This window comes from Colletes gigas, unplaced genomic scaffold (genome assembly GCF_013123115.1).
Source record: "Colletes gigas isolate AHSC1104 unplaced genomic scaffold, ASM1312311v1 Colletes_gigas_Sc00010, whole genome shotgun sequence".
Classification (NCBI taxonomy): domain Eukaryota; kingdom Metazoa; phylum Arthropoda; class Insecta; order Hymenoptera; family Colletidae; genus Colletes; species Colletes gigas.
Genome location: NW_025106639.1, coordinates 5,522,492 through 5,548,693, shown reverse-complemented (window position 1 = coordinate 5,548,693; position 26,202 = coordinate 5,522,492). Strand labels below are relative to the sequence as shown.

At 45.9% G+C, this 26,202-nt stretch overlaps 1 protein-coding gene across 1 annotated transcript in view; it reads left to right on the top strand.

The window, feature by feature from the left end:
- Window positions 1–26,202, top strand: part of LOC122398039 (Down syndrome cell adhesion molecule-like protein Dscam2) — a 178,718-nt gene that overhangs the window by 136,516 nt on the left and 16,000 nt on the right. Inside the window, exons 11-17 of the mRNA XM_043397639.1 lie at window positions 2,526–2,876; window positions 12,798–12,917; window positions 16,687–16,866; window positions 18,031–18,178; window positions 19,097–19,395; window positions 24,842–24,990; window positions 25,135–25,289. Of these exons, the coding sequence (XP_043253574.1) occupies window positions 2,526–2,876; window positions 12,798–12,917; window positions 16,687–16,866; window positions 18,031–18,178; window positions 19,097–19,395; window positions 24,842–24,990; window positions 25,135–25,289 (1,402 nt within the window). The remainder of the gene's footprint in view (window positions 1–2,525; window positions 2,877–12,797; window positions 12,918–16,686; window positions 16,867–18,030; window positions 18,179–19,096; window positions 19,396–24,841; window positions 24,991–25,134; window positions 25,290–26,202) is intronic.

Genomic DNA, 26,202 nt, shown 5'->3' with positions numbered 1-26,202 from the left:
TTAATTTGATCAAAAATTTCAATACCTTTTGGAATCTTTTTCTCGACAGTGGGAAGGATTTTGGGGGTATTTTTACTCCTAATATGATTGTACTTGACCCCCGCAAGCAATAATACTTGTTTCAGAAGAAATTAAAATTTTTTTTTTCTCTGGCAACCCCCTTCCCTTTTTTCGAAAATACTCGACGATTTACAGATAAATAGTCTAATACGTGTCTGTAGGTACCCCTGGGACGTATTTCAAGCCCTGTTTCAAAAAATAATTGGAATAAAATAACATTTAAACGTCGCCTGTACTTTCGACTGCCCCGAGAGCTGCCCTGATCGGCAGACAACGCGCAGGGATTTTTCCGTACGCTTCGTATCTGTGTTGTATCGTACAATCACGTTTTGGACCGATTCTGACCGAGCTATTATCACTATCACTATGTAGAACAGTTTTTTAATTATGAAGACTATGCTATGTTTCGTTCGAGATATTCTCTATGATTTGGTGTAATATCATGCTCATTATCATTATTATCGTTATCATCGTCATTAAAGTTACATTATGCGGACCGTAGTAAAATCGTACGCGGGACGGAATCGATGCGAGCGACCTCGACGCTGCGAGCTCGTTACGCTGCATGAAATTATTTTCCCGTCAACTTGGTACGCTCGGGCTTTTCCTCTATTTTTATTCGAATTATGACGCTGCTCGACCTGTCGCGAAATTCGAGATCGCTCGCGTACTTTCCTCCCGGCTAGTGTTTCCGGCTCGTTTCGGTTGTTAATCCGCTCGTCGTCCTATAGGGCCTTGGGTAAGTAATTCGACGACAACCGAATCGCATTAAGGGGCACGAAATGCCAACGGCGTTTAATTTCATCCATTAAAATTTTTTTACGCTCTCGTGACACGCCAGGGGACCGCGAACCATCGGGGGCTCCGATCGTAACGTTCCTCCTCGAAGAGCTTCGATCGAAGTCTTGGTTTCGACTCGGATGGCCGACAGTAAAGACGCATTAGTCGACATTAACAGTCGCCCGCGGTCATAAATGTTCATTTTCCGTGCCGTGGGTCACGAGTGCGCGGCTCTGACCGAATATTTATGGCCGACACGCAATTTTTCACGGACTACGGGCTTTCGCGGGGGAGCGTTGCACCTGTACAGAGAGGTCACGAGGGAAGACACGCGTCGAAGAGTCTCGAGACTTCTGATATCATCGGGTACCCTTCGAACGCTCCAGGGGAAAAGAAAGTTCTGACCCAGGTTAAGATGAATGCTGCAAAAGGAACATGGACAGGCTCGAATAATACTTGCTTACAAGAGACATCGTCCTATCGACAACAGAAATATTTTTTTTTTATCAAATATATCAAAATTAATGTATATTTTTAGTGGACATGAAACATTTGTCTTTGGAAGGTCTGATTTTCTCCATAATACAAATTGGTAGGAAGAACATTATCTGCGCTAAGTGGTGTATGTCAATGTATGGTCAGACGAGGGAACAACGCGCCACGAGTTTCGAGACAAGTATGCGGGCCCGATCGAACGCGGATTCTTCAAAGGCAAATCAGATTTCGAGTTTCGTGCCCCGTGACCTCCCCCCACCCGTCGACGAGACTTCGACGAGCACCGGGGAAATTGTCGGAAAGAAAACGCGAGCCTTCCGGTTCGCTAGAAGATCAACGATATTACGTCAAAAGCATGCTGTTTGCTTCTTTTTGTCGGCCGTTTTGGACCGTTGTCGGCACCCCGGGGGAACATTAATTACGCTCCCTTCGTTCCCGGAAACGGATTAAACTCCGAACAGTTTGTATTCCCGCGCTTGTATTTTAATGTTAATTTCAGACGTTAGAGAAGAAGATTTATTAACTGTGCCACGCTTTCGACGCGAGCCGAGGCGCGCTGTTAATTTTGTTTCGTTGGCTGAAGTCCCGCAAAGTTCCCCCGAGTTCGATGTAATTATCCCGCAAACTGTTCCGTTTCGCTCCGATTCGACGGGCGCCATTGTTTCTTGCGTCGATTTTTTTTCTTTCGAACAAAGCCTCCCGGACGCTCCAAGTTAGGAACGCGTTATCAAACTCGTTAATGCGTTTTATCGTTGCAATTCGACGCGGTATAAATAAAAATAGCAGAAACCACCTACTTTTTCTCTTCGATCTATTTGGATCGTGGTGCGTCGAAAAAGATTTCCTAATAAGAAACGACTCGTCCGCGCGACCCTCGATCACTCGACGTATCCATCTTACCGAAATCCAATTATTCGACTTAGGTTTCAGGCGCGTAACGAAGTCTCGTCGCCTTCGAAGCACGCGTTTCCCCCCTGGCACGCGATCGAAAGACCCTGTCGACCCTACTCCCAGCCATTCACTTTCAGTCTCTAGATTCTTTCCCAGAAATTAATGAAAAAGATAAGAAAATAAAAATAAAGAAAAAAAAAAGGAAACCGAATGTGCCGTCTCCGGTCGAGATACGCGAATAGGAGAGCGATTAGTGTCGGCACGCAGGTACATACTATTATCACACGTCACGTTTGTAGTTCCACCGCGGATCTCGCCGTTTTATTTCGAGAACGGTGTGACGGAGGGGATGAGGACACAGCTAATGTGTGCCACGAGCCAGGGTGACCAGCCGTTCAACATCACCTGGTTAATGGACGACAGACCGATACAGGTCAGGCCGGGTGACGGCGGCTCGGCGTCGTCTTCGTCGGGCGGATCCAACGCGGCCGTCGTCGAGACGGGCAACAACATACAGATAAGCGACTATTCGCCGTTTTCCAGCATCCTGACGATAAATAACGTCAGCGCTAGGCACAGCGGGAACTACACGTGCCAGATCAGCAACGTCGCTGGCCTGGCCGAATACTCGATCAGCCTCTCCGTTGCTGGTTGGTGTCTCAAACGAGCAAGAACAAAAATCGACATGGTAGCTGTAAGAACCTGTGTACATAAAACCGTGAGCAGCGATACACTCGTCTGCCCCCGTGTGAATTTCTGCGTTTATACGGAACGATGGCGTCGTAAAAGGTACACCTTAACGTCTCCGATGGCTTCGAAGGACGCGGTTACGGTCGAGGATGAGATCGTACGCAGCGACTACGAAGCCATGATGAGACCTCGATTCTCTTAACTAAAATTTCCCGACTTCGAAGAACGTATTTTCATTTCCTCCATTAATCTATACAGGCAGCAATGTTTCCAAAAAATATTTCGCAACTAATAGAGCGGTTCTTAGATCCATTATTCTCGACAGTGACCTCGTGTCTCCAAAACCAACGAAGACAGTTGGATCTGTCCTGTAGGACGCCTCGTCCCGTACATGTGTATGTACGCACACGTGTATATATATACATATTACGGCACAGTAATCAAACGACCATGGGGAAGGATTGGAGTACAGTGTGTTCCGGCGAAATCGATTCCGCGTCGCGTTTCCGGTGACCCTGCTCCTCCTCGACGCTTCCCGTTCCTTGTCTCGATGCGTTTCCCGTCTTCTAACGTCTTTTCGCGATCCTTCGCGGTCCGTGGAAACCCAGTCGGGGAAATATCATCGAGTGGACTGTTCCCGGGGAAACTTTAAACTTATACTCTTTGAACTTTGGCGCGGCTGATGGGAGCTACGTGAAAGTCGGAGGATCTTAGCGTGTTCTCTGTTTAATGAATTCGGTGGCATAGTATTAGCGTACAGAGGTACTATGGAGAATCTTCTCTATTTTAGTTGGAGTTAATTAGTCGGACCGAAGAAGTGCTTATTCTTGGAAATAAAAGTAAATATTGTAACCGTGATTGGTTTGCTAAAAGTGCGAGTATTTCTAGTAACATTTTCCAGCTGAAGAAGCGCGAACGATTATCCACGTGCTGGTAGCTAATAACAAGACGCATCTATTTATTCGTTGGAACTCTTTAACGTAATAAGAGGAATAGGAAAATTGCAAAAAAATGTATGGATAAGTGGGTAGGAAATATCGGAAATCGATAAGGTACAGCAAGATGAGGTTGAAATCAGTCTGCTACTAATTTATTAATGGCGTGCTTAAAAGTGTTAACAGAGTTTGTAAGAAGTCAACACTGTTACCGAGATCATTAACTCTATTGCATATTCTAGGTGTAGGTTTACTTTCACTACATTCGATCTTGCGAAGCTGTACAGCGAAAACTGTATTTTCCTTGAGTATAGGATAACCGTTAAAAAAGAATTACAAGCGTAAACAGAGATTCTAAAATTATTACCATTTCGAAGGATCTGTGCTGGATAGTTTCAAATTACGTCTATTCGACAATACATACAGACCGGATTACCGAGGTACATTCAAGGCGTAGAAAAGAAGTAGAAAAAGAAGATCCTCACCGAAGATTTCTTTCAAGCTGACCTTTTTTTTTTTTTATGCACATGCATTCATAGCATGTCTTTTCATCTCTTCGTGTAATTTCAAGACTCGTCACTTTATTCTTGGTTCGTTTCATTTCTTGAAGCATCCTCGGAGCCTCAAACTCTAATTCTCAGTTTACTGCAAATAAGTATATTCAGACGGTCTCTGTCTCACGACTCGTGGGCGTCAATTTTGTCAGAATTTGCGAGAACGCCTATTCTCGATTATTACGTGGAACCAACCAAGCGCCACACGGTACCCGAGTTAATTTCCAGGAGTTCGGACCCCTTTCCACGCGTCATAACGTTTCGTTCGCAACAAGATGCACTGGATTTGCCAGCACAGCCGCGCGACCAAACTTTTCTCGTAGATGTTCCGAGACGTTTTTCCAAGGACGAAGCACCGACGCTCGGGCTGGCAATTACAGTTTCCCAACTACGGCATTTCCGTGCATGCACCGAGACTTCCTCTGGTTAAGCGCGGAACGATGAACACGTTTTTTCAACGAGCACATTCTCCGACTCGAATGTTCATTTCCTGCAACGACGCCGTCTTCCTCTGTTCCTTCGGACGGCATTATAAGCCTAGGCTTCCCCGTTCGGGGGAGGGTGAAACTTCCCCTCGCCGTTGGACGTCGAATCGAGATTCTCGCGAGGATACGCGGCGCAGGGAAATTAGTTTTGAGTTTCGAATTTCGAAGTGCCACGGTAATGCGAGTTTTCGAGAAGTTCCAGGTGCCATCCGACCAAACACCGATCTCGAAAGTCGTTGACACCTATTCCTTGGCCGAAATCGCGCCCAATATCGACCAAAGTTTACAAAATTTTAAGATTCCAGGTGCTCGATATAGGTGGTCGTATTTTGCAATATGAAAGTTACAGACAAATCATCGAGAAAATGGGGAAAAGGCAAAATACTGCTCAAAGCTTGGCTTCCGGGGTTACAGCACCGTGTTCGACAAAAATCAAGAGCATCAAGAGCACGACGCGTCTCGTCGCGATGTAATGTTACATCCGCCATTCGTATTCACTAGGCGCGGCTCCGTGAACGCGTAAAAACCATCGTAAATCCGAGTTATACGCGTTATGGCGGCGTATCAATGCGTTTGCGAGGCGTACGCGCGTCCGTCGTGATTTCGATATCGTTTTTTCGGGCTCGGTTGTTCCTCGCGGTGCGTAATAACACGGATAGGGGTGTTTCGTGCCGCTAACGAACTATTTTCAGTCCCTCGACCAATCTGATCTCGAAAATACGAGCCGTGGCCGAAACAAAGCCTCGAACGAGTGACGCTTCGATCCTGAAATAAATTTTAATTTCGAACGGCCTGGATCCACGAACCGTGAGTGTTTTAGGGAAACTCGACATCTCAAAAGAGAAATAATTCTTTGGAAGCAAAACTTTTGAATTTCCTCCTCGAATAATTTAGAACTCTGATAAAAAAAGAAGGTCACCGGTCGAGACTGCATTTTTCCAGGCGGAAATATTAACGCGAGACGGAAAAGAAAGGTTTCGAGAGTCGGAAGTCGCCGAGTAAGTTTTATTTATAAAAGTTGGCAGTCCGTTCTTATCGGTGGCGAGGGTGGTACGGCGATATATCCGGCCGAAACAAGGGCCAATCGAGTGGAAAATGGAGTGCGCGATTTCCAGTGATCAGCGAAAACGCTCGGTATGATAAGGGAAAGGAACGGTCGCTCGCGGTGAGAACGATAACGGCAAGGAGGTTGCCAAACGATAAGGAACACCTGACTTTCCATTTGTTTTCCATTATTATAGCGCGGCAGCTGGTCCCGTCGCGTCGTTGCAATATATCCGGTATACGGCCGGTGTCCTGGAATCGGACGACGATACGGCCCGGAAGCGAATAACGTCGAGCCGCGTCGCGGAACAGGAGTTGGAACGGAAACTGCAACGTGTTCAGATAAACGCGCCCGCGACGTTGCACACGCATTAGCTCCGTTATCGGATACACGTGTCCTAATGTCTATAAAACGACGGGCACTGGTCGTCATTCAAAAGCCATTTCGGACGAAAACGTCTCCTCCCGATGGAATGGAAACGTTCTCGGCGTCCCTCGAGAAACTCCAGGACGAAGGAGCGTCGTTTAAAGTTGCAACGTCGAACTTCAAACGACGAGATCTTCCCAGGGATGCGCCCGAGTCTACGAACGAACCTCACGGAGCGAAATAAACGATCGTCGAGGATCGCTGTTTTAGAGAAACAGTTCATTTAATGAGCTAACGAATTTTGGGATACGTCGAGGATACTTCGAAACAAAGATTACAAAGTTTGAGAGCGGATGGTACTCGTCAAAACAATTAAGATGCACTGTCTATTCACCAAAAATGATTGTAATTGACCCCCGCAATCGAAAATAATTTTTTTAGAACGTTTTGAAACGTTTTAATTTTGTTAGTAAGTCTTAATAAGTTTTATTTTGGCCTCTAGAATCTACCATTAAAATTTTACTACTTCGCTAATAATGTTAGAAATTTCATAGACTAGATTTTTACCATCAAAGTGACTGTTGTCAGAGAGCGTGTCGAGAATTAGGACATTTGATCGCTGCAGCATCTCAACACTAGTATGAATTATCCAAGCTACTCGGAAAATCGATTTTATTTTATCCATTTTAGCCAATAGAGTGACAGGTACGACGCCTTTCGACGAACATGTAGATATTCTTAGACGTACCTCTTGAGCTGCGCCAGCTATATTTAACGGTGTTCGACATTTTTTTTTCCCGAACTATCCGACAACGTTTTCGCGCCGCTTTCGGAGAAACTTTTTCTATTACAAAGCCACGCCACCGAATTTTAATTGCTCGTGAGTGGACCGCGGATGTTTGTGCACGCACGGCGTACGCGAATATGCAAAACGTATGCAAAATGTATGCAAAATATATACAGAATAGATGCACTTACATGTACTTATGCAAAATATGCAAAACGAGATATACATTATTGAAAACCTCGAAAGACGAAATGAATGTCTGTTTAGGTCTCGCTTTTGTCAATTAATTTCAACCGTGTATACATTTGTACAAACGTCCGGTTCCTCCGCGATAAGTTTATCGTCGCGCTAGATTACTCTTCCAAACACGCTTCCCGACATATTTTCATACTATTTCTGACTTCTGCTTATTCAGAAAATTTGAATTTCGTATATTGAAATGAACCAAAACGTAAATGGTTCGAACATTTAATGAATATATTAAATTAAGTATGCATAGCTAGCAATTATTGGATAATTTTCTATAATTACAAGCAATATACGGAGCAAGTTAATAACTTTGATCACGTTAATTATCTCTGTTATATTCCGAGATATGGAAAAACTTCATTCACGGAAGTCGCGCGGTATCGAGGGACCCATAACGTGCCAGTAACAATTTTTTATGACCTTTTTAAACGGTTCACCCCTACTCTGATAGCAGGTACTTAAAAAAATGTTAACCAGCTATTTCTTATCCGAACGTTAACTCTTTATTTTATGTTACGCCCCGTTACTTAACTTACGCGTTTAAAGATTGGTATATACAAAACGTCCAAAGCGTCGAGTTCGACGCTACGACAACGAAATTAAATTAACTTCCAGTTCCAGAGAAAAGTGGATAGCACGAGCATGCTCGGTTAATTAGACTTTGCGATCTCCGGGTTCGAATCCTCCTCGCTTTAGGCATCGGGAGACATCCGAAGTTTCGCCAACTCGGCCAATCTCGGTGCACTTCCACGAAGCACGTTCAGCGTTTAAAAACAGTGGCTCGAACCTTTCCTGCTCTCGCGAAACTCTCGCCGCCCCCGTAGCGTCCATAAATAATTAAGTGTCAAGTTTTCCCTCCCTAGTCTTCGTCCTAAAGTCGAACGATTTCGCTTCAAAGTTCCCTAGCTCCTGCTCGACAATGCGCGGCCCCGAATCGCCTAACAAATTTCCAACCCTTGGCTCTTTGCGCGTTCCTTGAAAACACTGTGCAGCCGAACGGCAAAGCGGGGGCGCGAGGCGTCGCCCGTCCCATCGGTCGAAAGTTCCTCGCGCTTTTAGCTCGGTTCCGCGCTCATCAACGGCCGCCATCTTCCTCGCTCCGCAACAGGTCCACGATCGGCGGGCGGCTTCCTTTTATCGAGAATTTTCTGTTTGCCCTCGCCATTCGAGCGTCTTCGTCCTTTGTCGTCGGCGTCTTTCACCGAGTAAATAGTGGAAACTGCAATATCTTCGACGGGAGATTGTTATTTCCCGTAACTTTGTTCCCGGGATCCCGTTCGTAACGGTTGCAATAGCTCGCGATTTCGAGCGACAAAATCTAGCCGGCACGTCGCTCGAAAGGATGATAATAAATCAAGAACGGAAGATTCCTCGAACTTTGAATTTCAAATTCGAATACGTTGAATCGTTTTAAACATCTTTAAATTATCTATCTAAATGTCTACGATATTAATATCAACGAAAATCATCCCTTAACTTTAAAAGGTGAAAAGTCGAAGTTTTCTCGTTCTGAGAAATCGTTCTGTAGAACGGAACGCGGGAAAATTAGCCAGCCGGTCGAAACAATCATTCCGTGGAGCATTGTTCCGGTGAACCGGTGTCGTCCCGACTATTCCAGCCATCCGGACCCCTGGTGGACTCGATGTAGCCGAATTGGGGTTACTGGGTTCGAGGAGGACCGTTTCCTCGAATGCCAGGAGGGCTGCATAGCAGTCCGCATAGTGATGCCTTGGAACCGAGTCGAACCGAGGTGTCCGGCCGGAAGCAGCCCTTTCGAGGCGTTCACCTTTCAGAAACCAAACGGAATTCTTCGCGCGTCCGTGCGACACACGTACTCCAATCCTCTCCAAGGCGACAGCACTCTCGCGAGGAAGCGATTAACGGCGAAGAAAAAAAGAATTATGAAATGACACGACCCGATAGGCCGTACAGCACACAATCGTCTCCGGAGTCCAAGGGTTCTTTCACGTACCACGGAAGGGAACAACGTTTCTAGGGACGCAGGCTTACCGTGATTTTAACTGTTTCATTTATTGCTTGGCGAGAAAGAATTATTCGTCGGCAACGTTCGTCACAGAATTTTCTCGCTGAACGTTCCCACCAATTTATTGCCCTCCTCGGAAATTTATAATATCAATTTTTAGCACAGCGAAGCAAAGTACGGAGAGCACATTTATTGGCAACTTTTTAATTTCCATATATTATCGTGTCGTTGGTTGGTTTTTATTTTGTGAATTTATTTGGTTATCAGTCGTGACCAATATTCTGTCAGTATATAAGCTAACGAATTTACGAAAAACTGAACTCTCGAGGAGAAGAGATAAAAAGATGAACTTATTTTTATAAATTCGTGATCAAAGGATATCGAGATAAATTGATGGAAATTTGCGGCGAAAGAGCGCTGGACAGAACGTTCCCGTTGAATAATTGTCGTGATTTTTGTTGGTATATTTTTTTTGTTCCTTCTCGATGCATGGCAAATGGACGAAACCGATTCAACCGCAACCAGAACGTATTCGCGGGCACGGTTTCTTTCGTTCGCGTGAAATTATACAGGGAAGAGCACGTTTCTCTCCCGTCCGACGTTTAATCATCGCCAAGTTAATGCGTCGACGAGCCGGGTAAGGCAAGACAAAACGAAAGAAAAACAAAGAACGAGAGAGTACCTTCGTCTTGATATTTTTTTCTTTGCTCTCTTTTCTCTGTTCATCGTTTAGTTATTCTGTACATCCTCACGTTCATCAGCATTTTGTAAAGAAGTTCGATGTAGTACCCGAGCGTTGAGCGAGCTGAATTTAATTAGAATTAGACACGTTTTGTTGTACGGCCGTTTCGTATCTGCGAACGGTTCATATTTTCGTTCGATCTTTTACCTTCTTGTTCTTTTCGTTTGGTTTCGTTGTTTGTTTACGCGTGTTCGTTAGTTAGAGTATCATCTACTTCTTTGATTGTACTTTGTAGCGGTTTCGTGTACCGAGAGATACTTATTGTGCTCGTGCAATGCAACAAATGTCTGTGACAGATGTAAAGCATGCGTTCGCGTAGTTAACGTTTCTGGTTCATACGTTTCTCGTAATAATTTTTCTCACTCATGGTATTTTTCATATACATATCAATACGATATTGCTATATATTATATATATACATATATAAATACGAGCAACTTGGAATGACGATGGAAGAGAATGTTGGAAGCAACGTTTTATATACATTTACTGTGTGCCTCGAGTTTTTTGCGTGTTTTTTACCTTCGTACTGATTACAAGTAACATTATTTGAGATAGGTTTGCGTTGTTCGTACGTTGTTCTTTAAATCGATCGTTATTACATTATATATTCACGTAATCTTTTTTACTTGGAATGATGCCTGCCTGTGTTTCGTTATATTTTTTGAATAATTCTTGCATGAGACACGTTAAACCAGCCACGGTATACTTTATCCCGTACAATTTTTTGAAGGAATACTCTTCCCTTGTTTGATAAGATCAATCGATAAGTTCCCTCCTGATTATTTTCTTCTTTATTTTACCTTCGTTTTAATTAACGTACATTATGTTCACCACTTTCGAGACTCAGTTGCTGAATACACATTCAGTTCACCACTTAACGAAGAATAAGTTTCCACGAAACCAGCACGATTTTTATTTACGTTAAGAACGCACGTACTTTCCATTTCCCTCCAGTTTTTCAATGGTTTCATTCAGCCGTTCGTTCGTTATTTTAATTGCTGCTCGAAGTTTCTTCCTGGTAATTAGTTTCCTCTTGATTGAGACAACGAATGAGTAAACATTTCCATCCCTTCGATACGACATCGTCAATTCAAGTAATCCAAACACAGACAACGTCGGCTCTGTTGACACACAGTTGTTGTTTTACACACTTAGCGATACGTAAGTATGCAGTACATCGAACCCGTTGGGAATTGCATGCGTTTCTCACAACACGATTACGTAAATACAACAGCCACACGCGACAGCGAAAACAAGTAGCTGATCGACGATCCCCGTCGACGGAAACTTCCGTACGATATTCCGTCTCTGGCGAGCGACGTTCGCGAGAACAATGGCTAATTAAACCGACAAAGGATGATCTTTTTCGCGTCGAACGATGGAGAACGAATCGATTGATTTTTCGTGCCGCGTAGGCAGCACCGACATCGAATATTTCATACTCAAATTATAGAGCGAAAAAGGCAAATATACCGGGCTTCGATTCTCTCTAAGGCAGACCTGTCGTTCAAGATCTCGTTAGTTTACAATTTGCGTACTTGATAGATTTTTAATACATCTTTTCTCGAAAATTAAATCTTGCACGGGAAAATAATTTATCGGACAATTTTTCCATGCTTAATCGCGGTGAACCATTGTTTATGTAAAGTGGGTCAGGCTGAATGGTACGTAGGGTGATTTAGTGGACAAAAGTGAGTAAAAAATGTTACTGTGATTTTCCCGTACCAGCCTTCGATTTAAAGAAATTTGATTCTGAAAATTTGTCAGTTACGATTATAACATGTCTGACCATTATTCGATATTACTACTTAAATACTTGGATTAATATTTGTGAATGTTAATTTCAACGTGTTATCGTTTATTTGTAAGTACTCTGGATATGCTAATATCGATTAAGAGCTGGTAGGAGCACAGCGGATGTCAGTAAACAGGAGCGCAAGTAGAAATATCGAACAATGGTCAGACGCATCAGTCGTCAGAGTTCGAAATCGATTTCCTCGACATCGGAGGCTCGTATCAGAAAATTCTATTCTACCTTTTCGATGTATTTTGACACAACTAACACCGTACACTTGATTGTATCACGCGTTTGCATTTACCCTGCATTTTCACGACGATGCAAAGTGGAATAGGTATAAACCTGTTACAATGTACCATCTAACTTTACTACCTGTACTGTCAGCGTTTAAAAAAACTTTCTCTACAACAACTATATGTATTCTCGAGTTCATAACGTAAATTCAAGAATCGTGAGCTTTAAGAATTAAATATATAGGTGCCTCGAAGAAGATCCATCGTGCAACCTAGCTCGTTAACGAGGCCCGCGGAAACCGTGTCTTTTTAACGTCGAAAATGGTGGAAATATTTCAGGCGTTGCAGTGTGTACAAAAAGATCCATCGGTCGCCAGGTCTGCCTTTAAAGGGTTCAATTTGTTCTGCGAAACGAAGCCCGTGTGGCGCGCAAAAACGATCAGATGTTTCGTCCGGGCGAAACGAAGCATTGTCAGCGGGCGGAAGCGTTCTCGCGAGGCCGTCGTAAGGAAAGACGGCAAAGGCGGTGTACAATGCTCACGGACGTCGTAATTGACGGCGATTCGTGTTCTCCTGAACGGGGGCCCCCGACAGAGGCGTCGTCGACGGGAATCGTTCGAGATCGCGCTCCGGATGAAACGCACGTCCGAAGCGAATCGGCCAGCCAGAAGATTTTAAGCCAATTGGATCGTATTTTTAGTGCCGCCGCGATGGACGGTGGAACCTATCGACCAGAACGCCGTTGTAGGTCACGGCGTCTCCATCTCCTGTCAGGCTAAAGGATTCCCCATTCCGACTGTGACTTGGAAGCAATCGATCGGTAAGTCACGACTCCTTGAAGCTGGTCTCCCGCTGCGACCCGGCCTTCCTCGGGCTGCGTTCTGAAAAACGCGTCCAATCTTGCTCTGTAAATCGCGAAACGCGACAGCCAACGTCTCCGCCGTCCCCCAAGAACACGGACTTAGTTGTTTGATGTTTTCCCAGTATTTCCTCCGCGTGTCCTCGTCCTTGTTCTTTCCTTTTGCCGGGAATCTGTTTGAGTTCTCCTCGGACCAGTGCTTTCCAACGCAGGGGCTTAAAATACAAGATGGACGCGACGTCTTGTCGCGCAGAGAAACGTTAAGCATCTTTTCTTTATTAATGTATTAGCCATCGAAGCTCGCTCGCGGGAGCCTTGATATTTTCCGTGTTCTTGGAAACCACTTGGAAATATTTCTGTCGCTTATAATTAGAACACTTCGAGATTCCAATTCTTCATAAGACTAAACAAGTCGTGTTTGCTTCCAAGGATCTTGTTCGATCCCTAAAAGTCATAAATTGCACGAAGGTCGAGCGAATCTGAGCCGTCTGGTTTCGAATTTTCCTACGAAATCTGCCTCGTCGTTGGCGAACCCGTTAATTATTAGCCTGCTTCTCCTCGGAACCGCGCTTGTTAGTTCTGACTTCCGACGATGCGCTCTATTGCTCTCGTAGGGCTTTGAAATGACAGGACGAGACGTCTGATGCTTTTAAAACGCGATTTTATTTCTCCCTGGCAGCATTGGTGCCGCTTAATAAGCGGTATTCGATGCTTCCGCTTTGATAGATCCGTTTCCTTTGCGAGACATGTCCGCGTCGATTTTACGCTACCAACTACCGCTGGCTGATCCTTATTACCAGCCCTTATTCGTTTTACGCTTCTTCCGTAATGGTTTTCGTTCGTAGACGGGGAATTCTGAGCATTCAAGACCCTCTACCGGTCCCCTTTAATCGGCGGGATCAACGTATCTTCCTCCGTGGCGCGAATCGTCGTCGACGAAAATGCTCGTTTTTAATATTAGATGTAGTGAAAGAAAAATATTTACGTAACGGAGAGTTGCCTAATTGGTACCTTTTGAACCTTTCAAAGTAATTCCTACTACTTTCGTCGAATTTGGAGAAGACTTAAATGGAAAGACCGCTTAATTAGCGTAAGTATCAACTGTAAATTTAATTCTAAGGCTTACGAAATTACAGTTCTGTTTGACAAGTCGAGCGTAAGAAGACGTTCGTTCGATGTGTTGCTTTGGGTATTTTATTCGATCGAATCTGCGAGGAGGAATCCAGCAAATAAACGCTAATGCTCGACGATTCCTCGTGACGTCTCAGTTTGGTACGCTTGTTTGACTTTTCGTATTTATTGCGAGACATCGGTAATGAAATCGTTTGCCAGCGATCTTCCTCCTTTGTTTCTGTCTCAATATTCTCTTCCCTAACAACTCCAATAACTTTCGACGACTTTTGCGCCGATCCGGGCGTTCGTCGTTTTCATTAAGTTACACCTGTCGGGTAGTATTTAACCGGAGGGCGGCTGGGCGAAGGGATCCATCAGAAATTTCGCTGAGCGGGCGTTTCCAGACGGCCTCATTCAGCTCGAAATAAGCCCTTCGCTCTATAAAGCGACGGTATAATTAGTTTCATCGGTTCGTCGATCGCGAACATTATATCGCGTCGATTTAGGGAATGGAATTCTTCCTCTTCGTTCGTGGCTCGTTCGGTTCGAACGAGGGCATTTTTTATTCTTCGTTTATTACGATTTCGTGGTCGAGCTTACCTCCCCGTTTAAATATCTCGGTGGATACGGAGAAATATTTCGCGTAAAACGTATTATCGAGAGGTAAAAATTAAGAGCGCGGATTAGAAAAATTAAGGTATCGCTGAATATTTTGTTAAAAATCGCAAAGTGTTCGGAACCACAATGTGATGTATAGTACGACTGCACATTCCGCGGATACTGTATCTTTTCACGCAACACCGAGCTTTCTTTGGACATTTACCCGTTTCCCCAGTGTTTATTGTATCGGAAAGAATGTCGGGTGACGTTGATCTGACGGCGTAGCAGCGTTCCCTTGTCGAAAGAAGAAAACGCGACACAGTGAATTCCGACCGATACTCTAATACCGAAGAGCATTCTGTAACGTCATAAACGTGCAACCCGTGACACGGGATTCCTTCTCCTACAGGTTGACACCTAACGTTCTCGCTCCGACGATATCCATTTCTTTCGAAAATATGGAAAAGTGTCGCCAGAAGGAACTGTTCGATACAAAGAAACAAATTTCATTGACAGATCCCACCCTTAAAAATCGTGCATATATACTTTTCTTATTTAAAACAGATATGTCTTCTCGTTTCTCATTTCGCAAACTTTAATGTTTAATATCAGACGTTTCCATTTAGATCGAGTCGTCTTTAGTATTGCATTATTCAGTCTTTGCGTAGTTGTACCAGTAGTTTCCAAACGATTTAACCACCCTCAATCGACCTAAAATACGCTATGTTTTCTTATTATATCTTCGGAGGAAGTTATAAAAATATACTTGAAAATTTTCGCCGTGAAACTTGTATTACTTTTTGTTATATTAGACATTAACGAAAGTTTATGATTCGTTAGCGCGCTTTGTGGGCGACACGGAGCTCAAATTGTAAGGTTTGATAAGTGGAAAGTTTCAAGCAGAACGTTTTATCATAAAAAGTTGTAAAACATTAAAATCGTAACGAGTTTCGCAGGCTCCAAGAAATTCACATCGTTTGCGACTGCTTTAGCGGTGAACTTGGATCGAATCCAATGCGGCTGTTGAATATTTCTTTTTATATCGTTTCGTTTTAAAATTACTTTTTATTCCCCCTACCTCCTTCCTCGACATTATAGGGTATAAAAACTGTGAAGCAGTATAATAGTCGCGTATCGATATTCGAACGTAATTGTTTCGTAGAATTTCTTACGTTGCAAGCTAGAACTGGATTTAATTTAATTTAAAATAAAGCATCTGTAAATTTTTTACAGAGATGAATTGCTTGTTGCATCACATTCGATCGATCGATCGGTTTGGTCAGCCCAGACCACCATTTAAACCAGCGAATTTCGTTTTCTAAACCACGCCATCCTAATCGATTGGATTATCCAGGCCATCGAAAGTTGCCTTTTCCCTCTTGAGCCCACTGTTCCAAATCTGTCGGTCCCGGTAATACGTATAATATGTTCTTTAAAATTCAAAGCATCCTACGTAAGGTAAAAGAATCGATCGGTTAGTTTGGTCAGTCCAGACCACCATTTAAACCAGGAAATTTAGTTTCCCAAACCACGACTTTCTCCTTAAACTCAATATTCCAAAACTATCCGGTAATCTTGCTTATTTTTCGAAACTCAGAACATCCTCTGTAAAGTGAAAGCATCGATCGATCAATTTATTGCACCTAGACCCACGGATTAAACCTGTTTCGTTTTTAAAAATCAACAGGCTCTCTCACGAGCTCAGTGTTCGAAAATTGTTGGTTCCGGTGCTATAATTTGTTCATTAAAATTCAAAGCAACCTGCGTTGGACGAATCGATCGATCAGTTTGGTCAGCCTACACTCTCTATTTGAACCAGTGAATTTCATTTTCTAAACCGAGGAGCCATCCTAATCGATTGGATCAGGCTGTCGACAATTTCCTCTCGAGTTCAGCGTTCCAAAACTGTCGGTCCCAGCACCGTCGTCGCGAATCCCGTTAATATTAGTACCAGAAGCGCGAATTAGCGTAACGGGACGCATTCGACGAGTAATGGCTGGTCCCTTGGAACATTTAGGCGAAACTCCAGGCGACTACAGAGAACTGGGATACAGCGGCACGGAGGGAGCCGGGGTTGCCGAGAACGGGTCCTTGGCGATCCCACGAGTATCCAGAGATCACGCCGGGTTCTATCTGTGCCAGGCGAGCAACGGCATTGGCCCCGGCCTCAGCAAGCTCATTCGGCTAACAGTTCATGGTAAAATATTCACGCAACACGGAGTTACCGTCGGGCTGGATCTGTGTCAGCCGTCGTGCTCACGAACTTGGGATTCCAGCCACGGAATTCTTCGTTCCGCGACCAAAATTCGGCTCACGAGCCCAACGATCCAGGGAAATGCCCGCAGGAAGTGTTTCTTGCCGAGATGTGTGCCACGAAAACGCGCGTTCCCACGAAGCTTGTTATCCCGAAAGCTGTTGCTACGAGACGTGGAATTTACCGGATAATTTCTGTTAGCCTCTGTCGCGAATAATTTCTTTCCTTATTATATCGTAACGCATTATACGCTGAAGAATTCTGGTGGTTAGTTAAGATTGCGAAAATAGCGAAGCTTTTCCAACTCTCGAACCGACAGTAGGTTTCCTAACAAGCTGAACACATAGCAATCAGGATATCTAACACACTCTGACTTTGTTACCTCAACTTAAACTCATCCCGCAAGTTATACTATATCCACTGGTCGCACGGGATTAAATTAGATTATTGCAACCCATGCAACGGAGTTGCGTTCGCATCGCGATATTACTGATCTCGACTAACTACGCTTAACATCGTTTGCCTCTATACCACATAATTTTTGTTTCCGCGTACCATGAAACGCGTGCAATATTTTAGAGCGTCATTAATCCTGGAACACAACGCCCGCGTGGTACGTAACTTCGTTAACACTAGAGAATTCTGCGTCTCGATCGCCGGAAAATATGTTCCACTTTACGCGGTCGAAAGAAGAAATATTCGAAAGATTAAATTTCTATCATAGACCCGGTATCGAATACGGCTTCTACTTTGCAGTTTATCGGAGCGTAAACGCGTTTCGTAAAAATTGCAAATAAATCGATGATAAAATGGAGCGGGGGGGTATGGGATGGCCTGCTATGTATAACGTTCCAGGTTTAATGTTTCGCGCCCGAGTTCGCGGAAGGAAATTTAATGAATTTTCCAGCTCGCCGCGAAAAAGTTCTGAAATTAACGATTAACCGCTCGAAGGTCCAACTTCGACGAACGAATTGTGCAAGTTTCGCGTCTTCGGCGGGGAATCGATAAACTCCTTTCGCGACGATACGATTCTTCCGCACACTCTGGCGGGCATTTCCCCGACGGGGAAACGAACGGACGGAAATTAATCCGCGATTCCTGGTACAGCGGGCCCTCAGATATCGGTGAAAACGAGACAGGAGTCGGTGCGACGAGGGGAGAGCGTGACTCTACGCTGCGAGGCCGAAGGAGATGCTCCTCTTGATCTGAGCTGGCGTGCACGTGACAGCAGAGTCGATCCCAACTACGATGTTAGGTTTGTATCGAAATTAATCAAGCCCCTTCCCATCCATACTGCGAACCTCGCGTGGCCCCCACGCCGCACGCACGATCGATGAGACTGACACTTCGATCTCCTATCGGGCACCGGAGGGCACATGTTAATTACAACGGAAGTCGCTCGAGACAGGCCAAATAACGTAACGCAAGCGGCTAAGAAGAAACGTCATCCGTCGAAATTAGCCCCCATCGAAACGAATTACAGTGGGAAAAAAGCGAATTGGAATAGGTAAATTTCTGTTTTAAAGATTTCGAGGCTCGAATATCAACTGTTTTCCCAAAGTTTCGAAGATGGCAAGATACTCGTTGCTGAGAAAAACGCGACGGTGATGGAAGCTATCTTTCTCCGAGAGTGCAAAGTACACGACTCGACGCCACGGTTGTCGAGTTTCCTTGTAACATTTTCCCAACAACGGCGCTCCTTCATCACGGAATTATACCGTTCATCCCTTGTTGCGGTTCCCGCTAACTTTGGCTCACGCAAAATTACTCCCGCACCGCGGGTGACGTTCATCAATAATTCCCCGGCGCAGCCTCGTCAACAATCTATCGAATCCCGCGGATCTAGTGCGTAGTTCGCGCACCACGCCGGCTGGAGCTTCATAGGATCGAAAAAACACAACAGAACCCGGCTAGAGCCGCGATCCATCACGTTACCACGCTGTGCAACTAGGCTCACGACCGTCCAATCCCTGTGCAAGGTGTATTATACTCTGACAGGAGAGTGGACCCCAGAGAAAATTTCCTTATTACTCCTATACTCGAAAATTATGCAAATTGATCGCAAGTATTTTTATCGAGAAATGTGCTTCAATTTTAGCACGGACAAGGTTGTAGACCAGTCCAAGTATCCCCAATAGTGACATTGCAAAATGTCCATCTTTCTTCCGACCAGGTACAACATAGATAACACGAAGTCGTCGGATCGCGTAATCTCCGATCTGCGGATCATCCAGGCGAATAACATCGACAGCGGCGACTACGTGTGCGTCGCGACGAACGCGTACGGTCACGCCAGGGCGACGATCCACTTGCTGGTCCAGGAACCACCGAATTTCCCACGGAACGTACACGTGTCCAACCAGGGCAGCCGGTCTCTGACGTTGGCCTGGTCGTCGCCGTCCAGCGAGCAGGATCCAGCGCACGCCAGCTCGCCCATCACCAACTACATCGTCCAGTACAAGGAGGCCCAAGGTACGTTCCCCAGACTCGCTTTGTCCACTGTTCTGTACACGACTGCCGCGATGTATTGGTCGACGCGCGCGATTATCGATCGAGAAACGCTGTCCATCGTGGCAACCGGGTCGCAGGCTCCAGGAAGCTTCCCAGGTAATTATGTACAAAAACTTACGCCCCATCGACGGGCCTTCCCTCGTGATATATTACGCGGAGCGTTCCACGAACCTAAAGAGTTCCATGAAAATCGAGGGGCAAACGCTTCGTGGATGTTTTCCTTCGTGGCACGGTTTTGCAGTATAATCAACTATTTAATCGAGTAAACGTTTCGACTGAATAATTAACACGGAGTTTCTATTCGTCACCTATTACCAGAGCGAAATTCTGCTCACCTTTGACGCGCTGTCTTGAATTTAGCATAAGCGTCGTTTGAGCGTAAGCGTCCTCCGAGTCTCTCTGGGATTTCTTGCCTACGGGGGAACTAGCGTGAATCGAGCTTAATTCCGCGCGAAAATTTCTCTTTCCCAATTCTAACGCGATCCGTGCTCGTTCGAGCAATTTCGTCTCGCGCCTACGAGATACCCAGGAAGCTTCCTGCGACATTGGACTCTGCCTCGAGGCACAGAGGCGTGTCTCGGCACCGTGTACCGCGTCGTGGCTCCGATTGATCGCGGCCAAATATGCGTATTGTGGCACAGTGCGCTCGATTGCGTCGCGTAGAACCGGAGTACGGAATCCTCCCACGCGTCCACACGCACCGCGTAGAGAACGTTAGACTCATTTTCATTAGATACGCATATTCATAGTGCACTCCGTTGACGTTCCACGGCGCCGTCGTGCCTCTCCATGGAACAAACTCAAGAATCACCCGTCGGTGTTATCTCGCAGGAAAGAACAAATATTATAAGAGAGAACGCGGGGTATTGTTTCTGTAAATGGCGCACTCGCGGCTGGCGAATTCAGAGTCGAATGGTTTTCGTTAAATTATGGCCGGAACACTCCGCTGGTTCTCGTAGAAATCCGATGGAAGATTATACCGAAGTGTTTCTCGAAAATTATTAGCATAAACACGCTCGCGGATAGTTGGCTCTAGCCGTTTCTATTCTGCTCCAAAGTACGACATCGAACATCAAACGTTCCAGTGGCCCGATAAAACAATGTACCGCAAGCGTTAAGAAGTTATCTGGTAACGAGACCGAAGAGTAAGAATCCGCAAACAGCCCGGAGGTAGCCGAATTGCTGCTAGGCGGATCCCTGGCAATTCGTACTGTATCTCCCCGCCATAATTAACCGTCGAACACGCTCTAGCGAAGTTCCAAGATACACATCTGCAACGGAGAGCAAGAACTCCGCGACTTTGCAATTACACGGGTTGTCGTGTCTCCGGCGTCCTGGCGCTGGTTTATTCCGACGCTGCGGGTAGCGAGGTTGCCAGGAACGGCCCTCGATGTTCTTTCCGTGGTCGACGTGGCCGAGACGTAAGCCGATATCGTAAAGGTAACGGATACGCCAACGTTCCCAGATTACCTTCTGGTGGCCTGACTTTGCCTCGCCGGAAATGGAGCGCATCGTACGCGGAGCGCAGCGTCTCTCGAATCGGGCTCAACGTCCAGGAAGGGCGACGGAGTGGTTAACGGGACGTGGTCAGATTTCGACTCGGGGTTAAGATCGATCGAGAGAACGAATTACGAAGACTTACAAGACAGTCCACTTCGCGGAGGAGCGAACGGATAACCGGGGATAGGTGATTTATCGCTTTGACATCCGCGGCAGGAAAAAGACTCTCCGGGAGCTGCTTTGGAATTCAAATTGCGACCTATTCCGTCGCTACGGGTGTTATCCGTCGCGTCGACGAGATATCCCTCCGAGTCCCTTGACTTTGCCCGACGTTCTTTGACTCGATCCTAATCATTTCCGAGAGATGAAACGCCCCGGATGCCTTATTGGTACATCGTAATCTTTGGAAAACTTTTCCACCCGTCTGACTTATTTACCGCCGTACTACTTACTTTTTCATGGCCGGCTTTCCGACGGATCCCCGACCGACTACGCGGGCACAAGGCAGTCACGAACGGGACGTTTGGCCCGAGAATGTTCCTCGATGGTTCTTAGAGCAGATATCCGGATGTCCAGAATATTTGAAAAACGCTGAGCTCGTCGTGCGCGCGGCCACGCTGTCGACCGAATCGATTCCTTCCTCGACACGTAGCAACGAAAAAGGTCCTTATAGATTTTTGGATATTTAGGGCAATATCCCGGAGAATCCGGCCATGTCGGAGAACTTGGGAAGGAGAGGACTCGACTTGCCCCGGCCCTTACATATTTCACCGAACCAAAGCCGCCGCCTTTGCGCGGCAGGGCTAGCGGGAGCAGCAAAATTCTTCGATTTTTTATTCAGTCTCGTGGATGGAATACTTTAATTTAAACCCTGTTCTTAAAATAAATTTACCAGAGGTTAAAGACTACGGGCAGATACAGAGCGCGAGCAACTCGGGGAACTGCAAATTGATGGTATAAATATTTCTTTATCAGAGTTCGTAATTCTTTGTGCATTTTGCCTTGCTATTAGCCTAATATATGCCTACATAAAGATAGACCTGGTAATTAAAACCGTACGATGACCAAGGCTGCTTCATATTCAGTTGCCCACTAAGCGTTAAAGTGAATTCCAGCATGGTGATTAATATTCTTTAATTAAGAAAGAATCTACAGAGAAGTTCGCGCTAAGCGTACTTTTGGCTTTCAAATTTTCTAAAGGAGCTTCCAAAATTTATGGTAGCATTATTCTGAAATTCAAACACCTGCTTTAAGACCGAGGTCTTTGGATATTTATTAGTGTGAAGACTCTTTGAAGTAATTTAATTATTAAACAAATAATTCAAAGAAACCGAATCTCCACCAAATTCTAGTGTTCCATTACTCGGTGTTGATTCCTCGATGATGATCGCAATGTTTGAGAACCTACGATCGAATTTTCTGCGTAACGTCACGATTCAATTTCAGCCTTCTTCGTTCGCGGAAAGTTTCTCGGATATTTTGATTGCTTTCCGAGCCGACTATAATTATCGTTTCATTATGGCCGGCTTGTCGAAAGAAGTTTGATTCGCAGCATCTTGGCGAAGCCACATTAAGACTTCATTATTGGACTGTCAGGCTCGATCTCAAGTTTAATCAATACCTGTCGCGACTGGGGAGGCAATCGAGAGGAATGAAATTGTAGCGCAATATGGCAAACAATATACAATCAATCTACCAACGATCGTGGCCGCAGGATCGTTCCTTTCCTACGTATCAACAAACTCCTCGATCCTTCCGCGACTTCCCCAAACTGATTGCACATTTTAATCTTCTCCTATATTAGTTGAATCAACGTTTGAGAATCCTGACGCGTTCGGATTCGACGCACCGAACCGCGGGGATAGGAATTTTGTTCGATAATAAAATTTTAATAAAACGACGAGCGGAGTCTTGCATCGATCCGCGCAGATCGATGAGAAAAAAGAACGACAAACAATCCCGCGCCGCGATTCTCGGCGACGGGGGCCAATTCGCGGCCCTCGGTTTTTACATTTTAATGGAAAAATTAATTTGCCCGTCCTTCGAGAGCCAGCCTCCTTCGGCTCGCGGTCTTCGTATCTATATACCAGTCGGCCAAAGTTTTTCAATTTTCAACGGAAACCTCGACCAGCGAATCAAAACGTGTTGCTCGAGGTTGGTGCAAAATTCCATGGAAAACCGTTCTTATTATATTGGAGGATATTTAATTACCGCAACGTCAGAATGGCCTGATCCTTCTGTCAAGAAAGGATCGTCGCGTGGCGTTATACGAGGGTTGTTATGCAACGAATGGTACAATCAAGAGAGACAGGTGATTCCACGTGCGATAAACAGGATAGAATCGTCATGGTATTTTTAATTTTCTCGAAAATAAGGTACTGTGTGAACGATTTCGATGCACCCTGTATAGCGAGACAAGGGTCGGGTCACTTTTCAGGAAAGCGTCGATGTAGACGAAGTTTGCCACGAAGTCTACTTCTTCTTTGTCTCCGCTTTATTTTCGCGCCGGGAAAGTTCCCTTTGAGAGCGCCCGCGCGTCCCCTTCGGCCACAGGACCCGGTCCCTCGTTAACTTCGGATGTCCTCATTTACGCCTAATCGACTCGAATCGCCCGGCCGGTGCTAAATTATCGAACTTAACACATGGAGAGGCAGCCGGATCGTCGGTCGGTGTTAACGCGCGTGAAACACGTTTTCAGAGCAAGCACCGAGTCGAGAATTCGTTATCACCGTCGCTCGTAATTTCTTGGTAGCTTCTTTCGGGGGTTCATTGTAAATTGTCGCCGGCGACGAGAGCGACCGGGATTCCGTGGATTCGGGAGTTAGCGAATTATTTTATAGCTTCTCGGTCGAGAACAGTTTTACGCGAAATCGTAGTCGTTGGCGTAAGCGAATACCTGGTCCGAATTAACGGGTATTAGAGGGGTGGTAATAGAAACCGCACGAGCACCGAGTTTTCACTCAATCAGAGCGAAGCACGCTTGATTAAACTTGGAGCGCTTTCGAACGGGAGACGCGTCGCCTCGTGCCGCTTCGATGCTCGAAGCTTTCGTCGGAGTTGCCTCCCCCCCCTTGAACTTTGCCTTTTCGTCGAGCGATCGCGTCTCCATCAGAACGGGGATTTCGTGCAATTGGGTTTTTCGTCGACCGCGGACCGGTCGTTCGCCCGTACGTTCGATTTTTCGACCGCTTTGAGGCGGATTACTGCTACCCCCGTCGGGATACGATAACGGCCAACTAATTCCGTCGGTCGGGATAACCTAATTTCGAGGGCACCTAACGTTATCTTCCATGTTTCCATGGTTGCTCGAAACAATCGAACTACCGACCACGAAGTTGTTCGGATCGAAATTGCGAATTATTTACATTCCCTTAGCTTCTGAATCGAACTTGTACAGTACTCTCAAAGAAATTAATTTTCTATTTCCATAAGCGCGTGGTGAAATAGCGGATAGAATTGAATTCCGCGTGGCTCGTAGCGAAGCAATCGCCGGCACAAATAGGTTAATTGATACTCGAACTAACGCGATATCCGGTTGAATCTGCAGAAATAGCAAAACTGGCGCCAAATATTTTGATCACTGGATCTCACTGTTCTGCACGCGTATCAAATTTGTATCCTCTCGAGGCAACACGTTTGGTCCATAATGATAGGTGCTCGTTTAACGAGTTGAACGAGAAGCAGTTCCGCCTCAATAGCGAAAAGAGGCATACCAAGTATGCTCGTGCGGTAGTTACGGTCGCTTTCAACTATTTTGGCCTAACGTAAGAGTATAGGGCGGTGAAAATAATTGTAACCGACTAAGCTAGGAAAAATGATCGAAAGCGCGTCGTAAATTTGCTCGACTATCCTATCGACCAACGTTGCACAAGCCCTCTAAGCGTTGTCGTTGCCTTTTGCTGGAAAGACGTGTGGCATGAGCACAACACGCAGAAGATGGTGGCAGGGGACAACACGGTCGCGCTGATATCGCCTCTAAAACCGGCGACTTCCTACCACTTTCGGGTGCTTGCGGAAAATCATCTTGGAACATCAGCGCCAAGCGACATCCTTCATGTCAGTATCAAACATATCAGCATGCCTCGAAAATTGATCTAATCATTCGCGTGTATCGTCCGAGCCCTGAGTTCGGGACTGGGCGTGCCCTCGCCTCCGACTGACGATTTGCTTTTATTCCCCCGTTGGTTTCGACGACAACAGACCCAAACGGACGGCGAGATACCGGGTGGACCGCCGAAACACGTCACCGCCGAGCCCATCGGACCCCAGCAAGTGAAGGTGACCTGGCAACCACCGGATCGATCCCTCTGGAACGGCGAACTTCTCGGATACACCATCAGCTACGCCAATCTCGGGTATCGTTATCCGCTCACGGCTGTTTAGAATAGTTTCTAGCACACTTCGGGAACGTAGAATCCGTCGTGGAAGCTTCGTTCCGACGATGGGGCTCGAATCTTCCCCGATTATCGCGACGATTCCGCGACAATGGCCCGGCGATCGGCGCGCGTTTCCGCCGCCGTGGGACGCGGATAATCGTCGAGCTTTGTTCTTGAAATTCTCGAAACCGATGTTTCGCGAACGGTCGCCGACTCGTTCATGCGCGACGCGCGAAAGATAATGTTTCACGGTGGTCGTTCTCTGCATTCGAAACCGTTCGCAGTCTACGTTGTTCGCGAATCAGATATTTCGCGTTACGAGCAAACGATCGCAATCGCGTCTCCAGGATTTTCACTCGGGCAGAAACATAGAATTTAAATTTCCTCGAAAAACTCTGGAAGCGTAGTCGTGTTTCAATTATCCATTAAGGGCGGAACACAGGATCGATCGAGCGTATTATTCCTTATTTTCGCGGGTTCTAATAACCAGTTGAGTCTTGACCAACGGTTCGGAAACATCTGGGACAACGAAAATTCCAAGAACACTCTTGAGAGTAATAAGCTCCGATCGTTGAAAGGGGAGGGGGCGGAAACCGATCGAGAGATATTAATATTCGTCAGGAGGGACGAGCTCGGATTAGAGTCGTTGCGAAACTTTGGACGCCGCGTCTCCAGCCGGAATAATCAGATTCTTCGGAGTCCCGGATTCCGGGGAGGATTCTTTTTTGCCCGATCCTCTCGATTCTAATTCGCGAAGAATCGCGCTGGCTCGTCGCGAGCCGGGCGGAAGCGCGACCGTGCGCCCCGAATCGGTCGTCCGGACGCTCGAACTTCCGGAACGTTCCTCCTCGCTGGGCGGGAAGGAGAATTTCATATCGGCGGGACCGGGGAT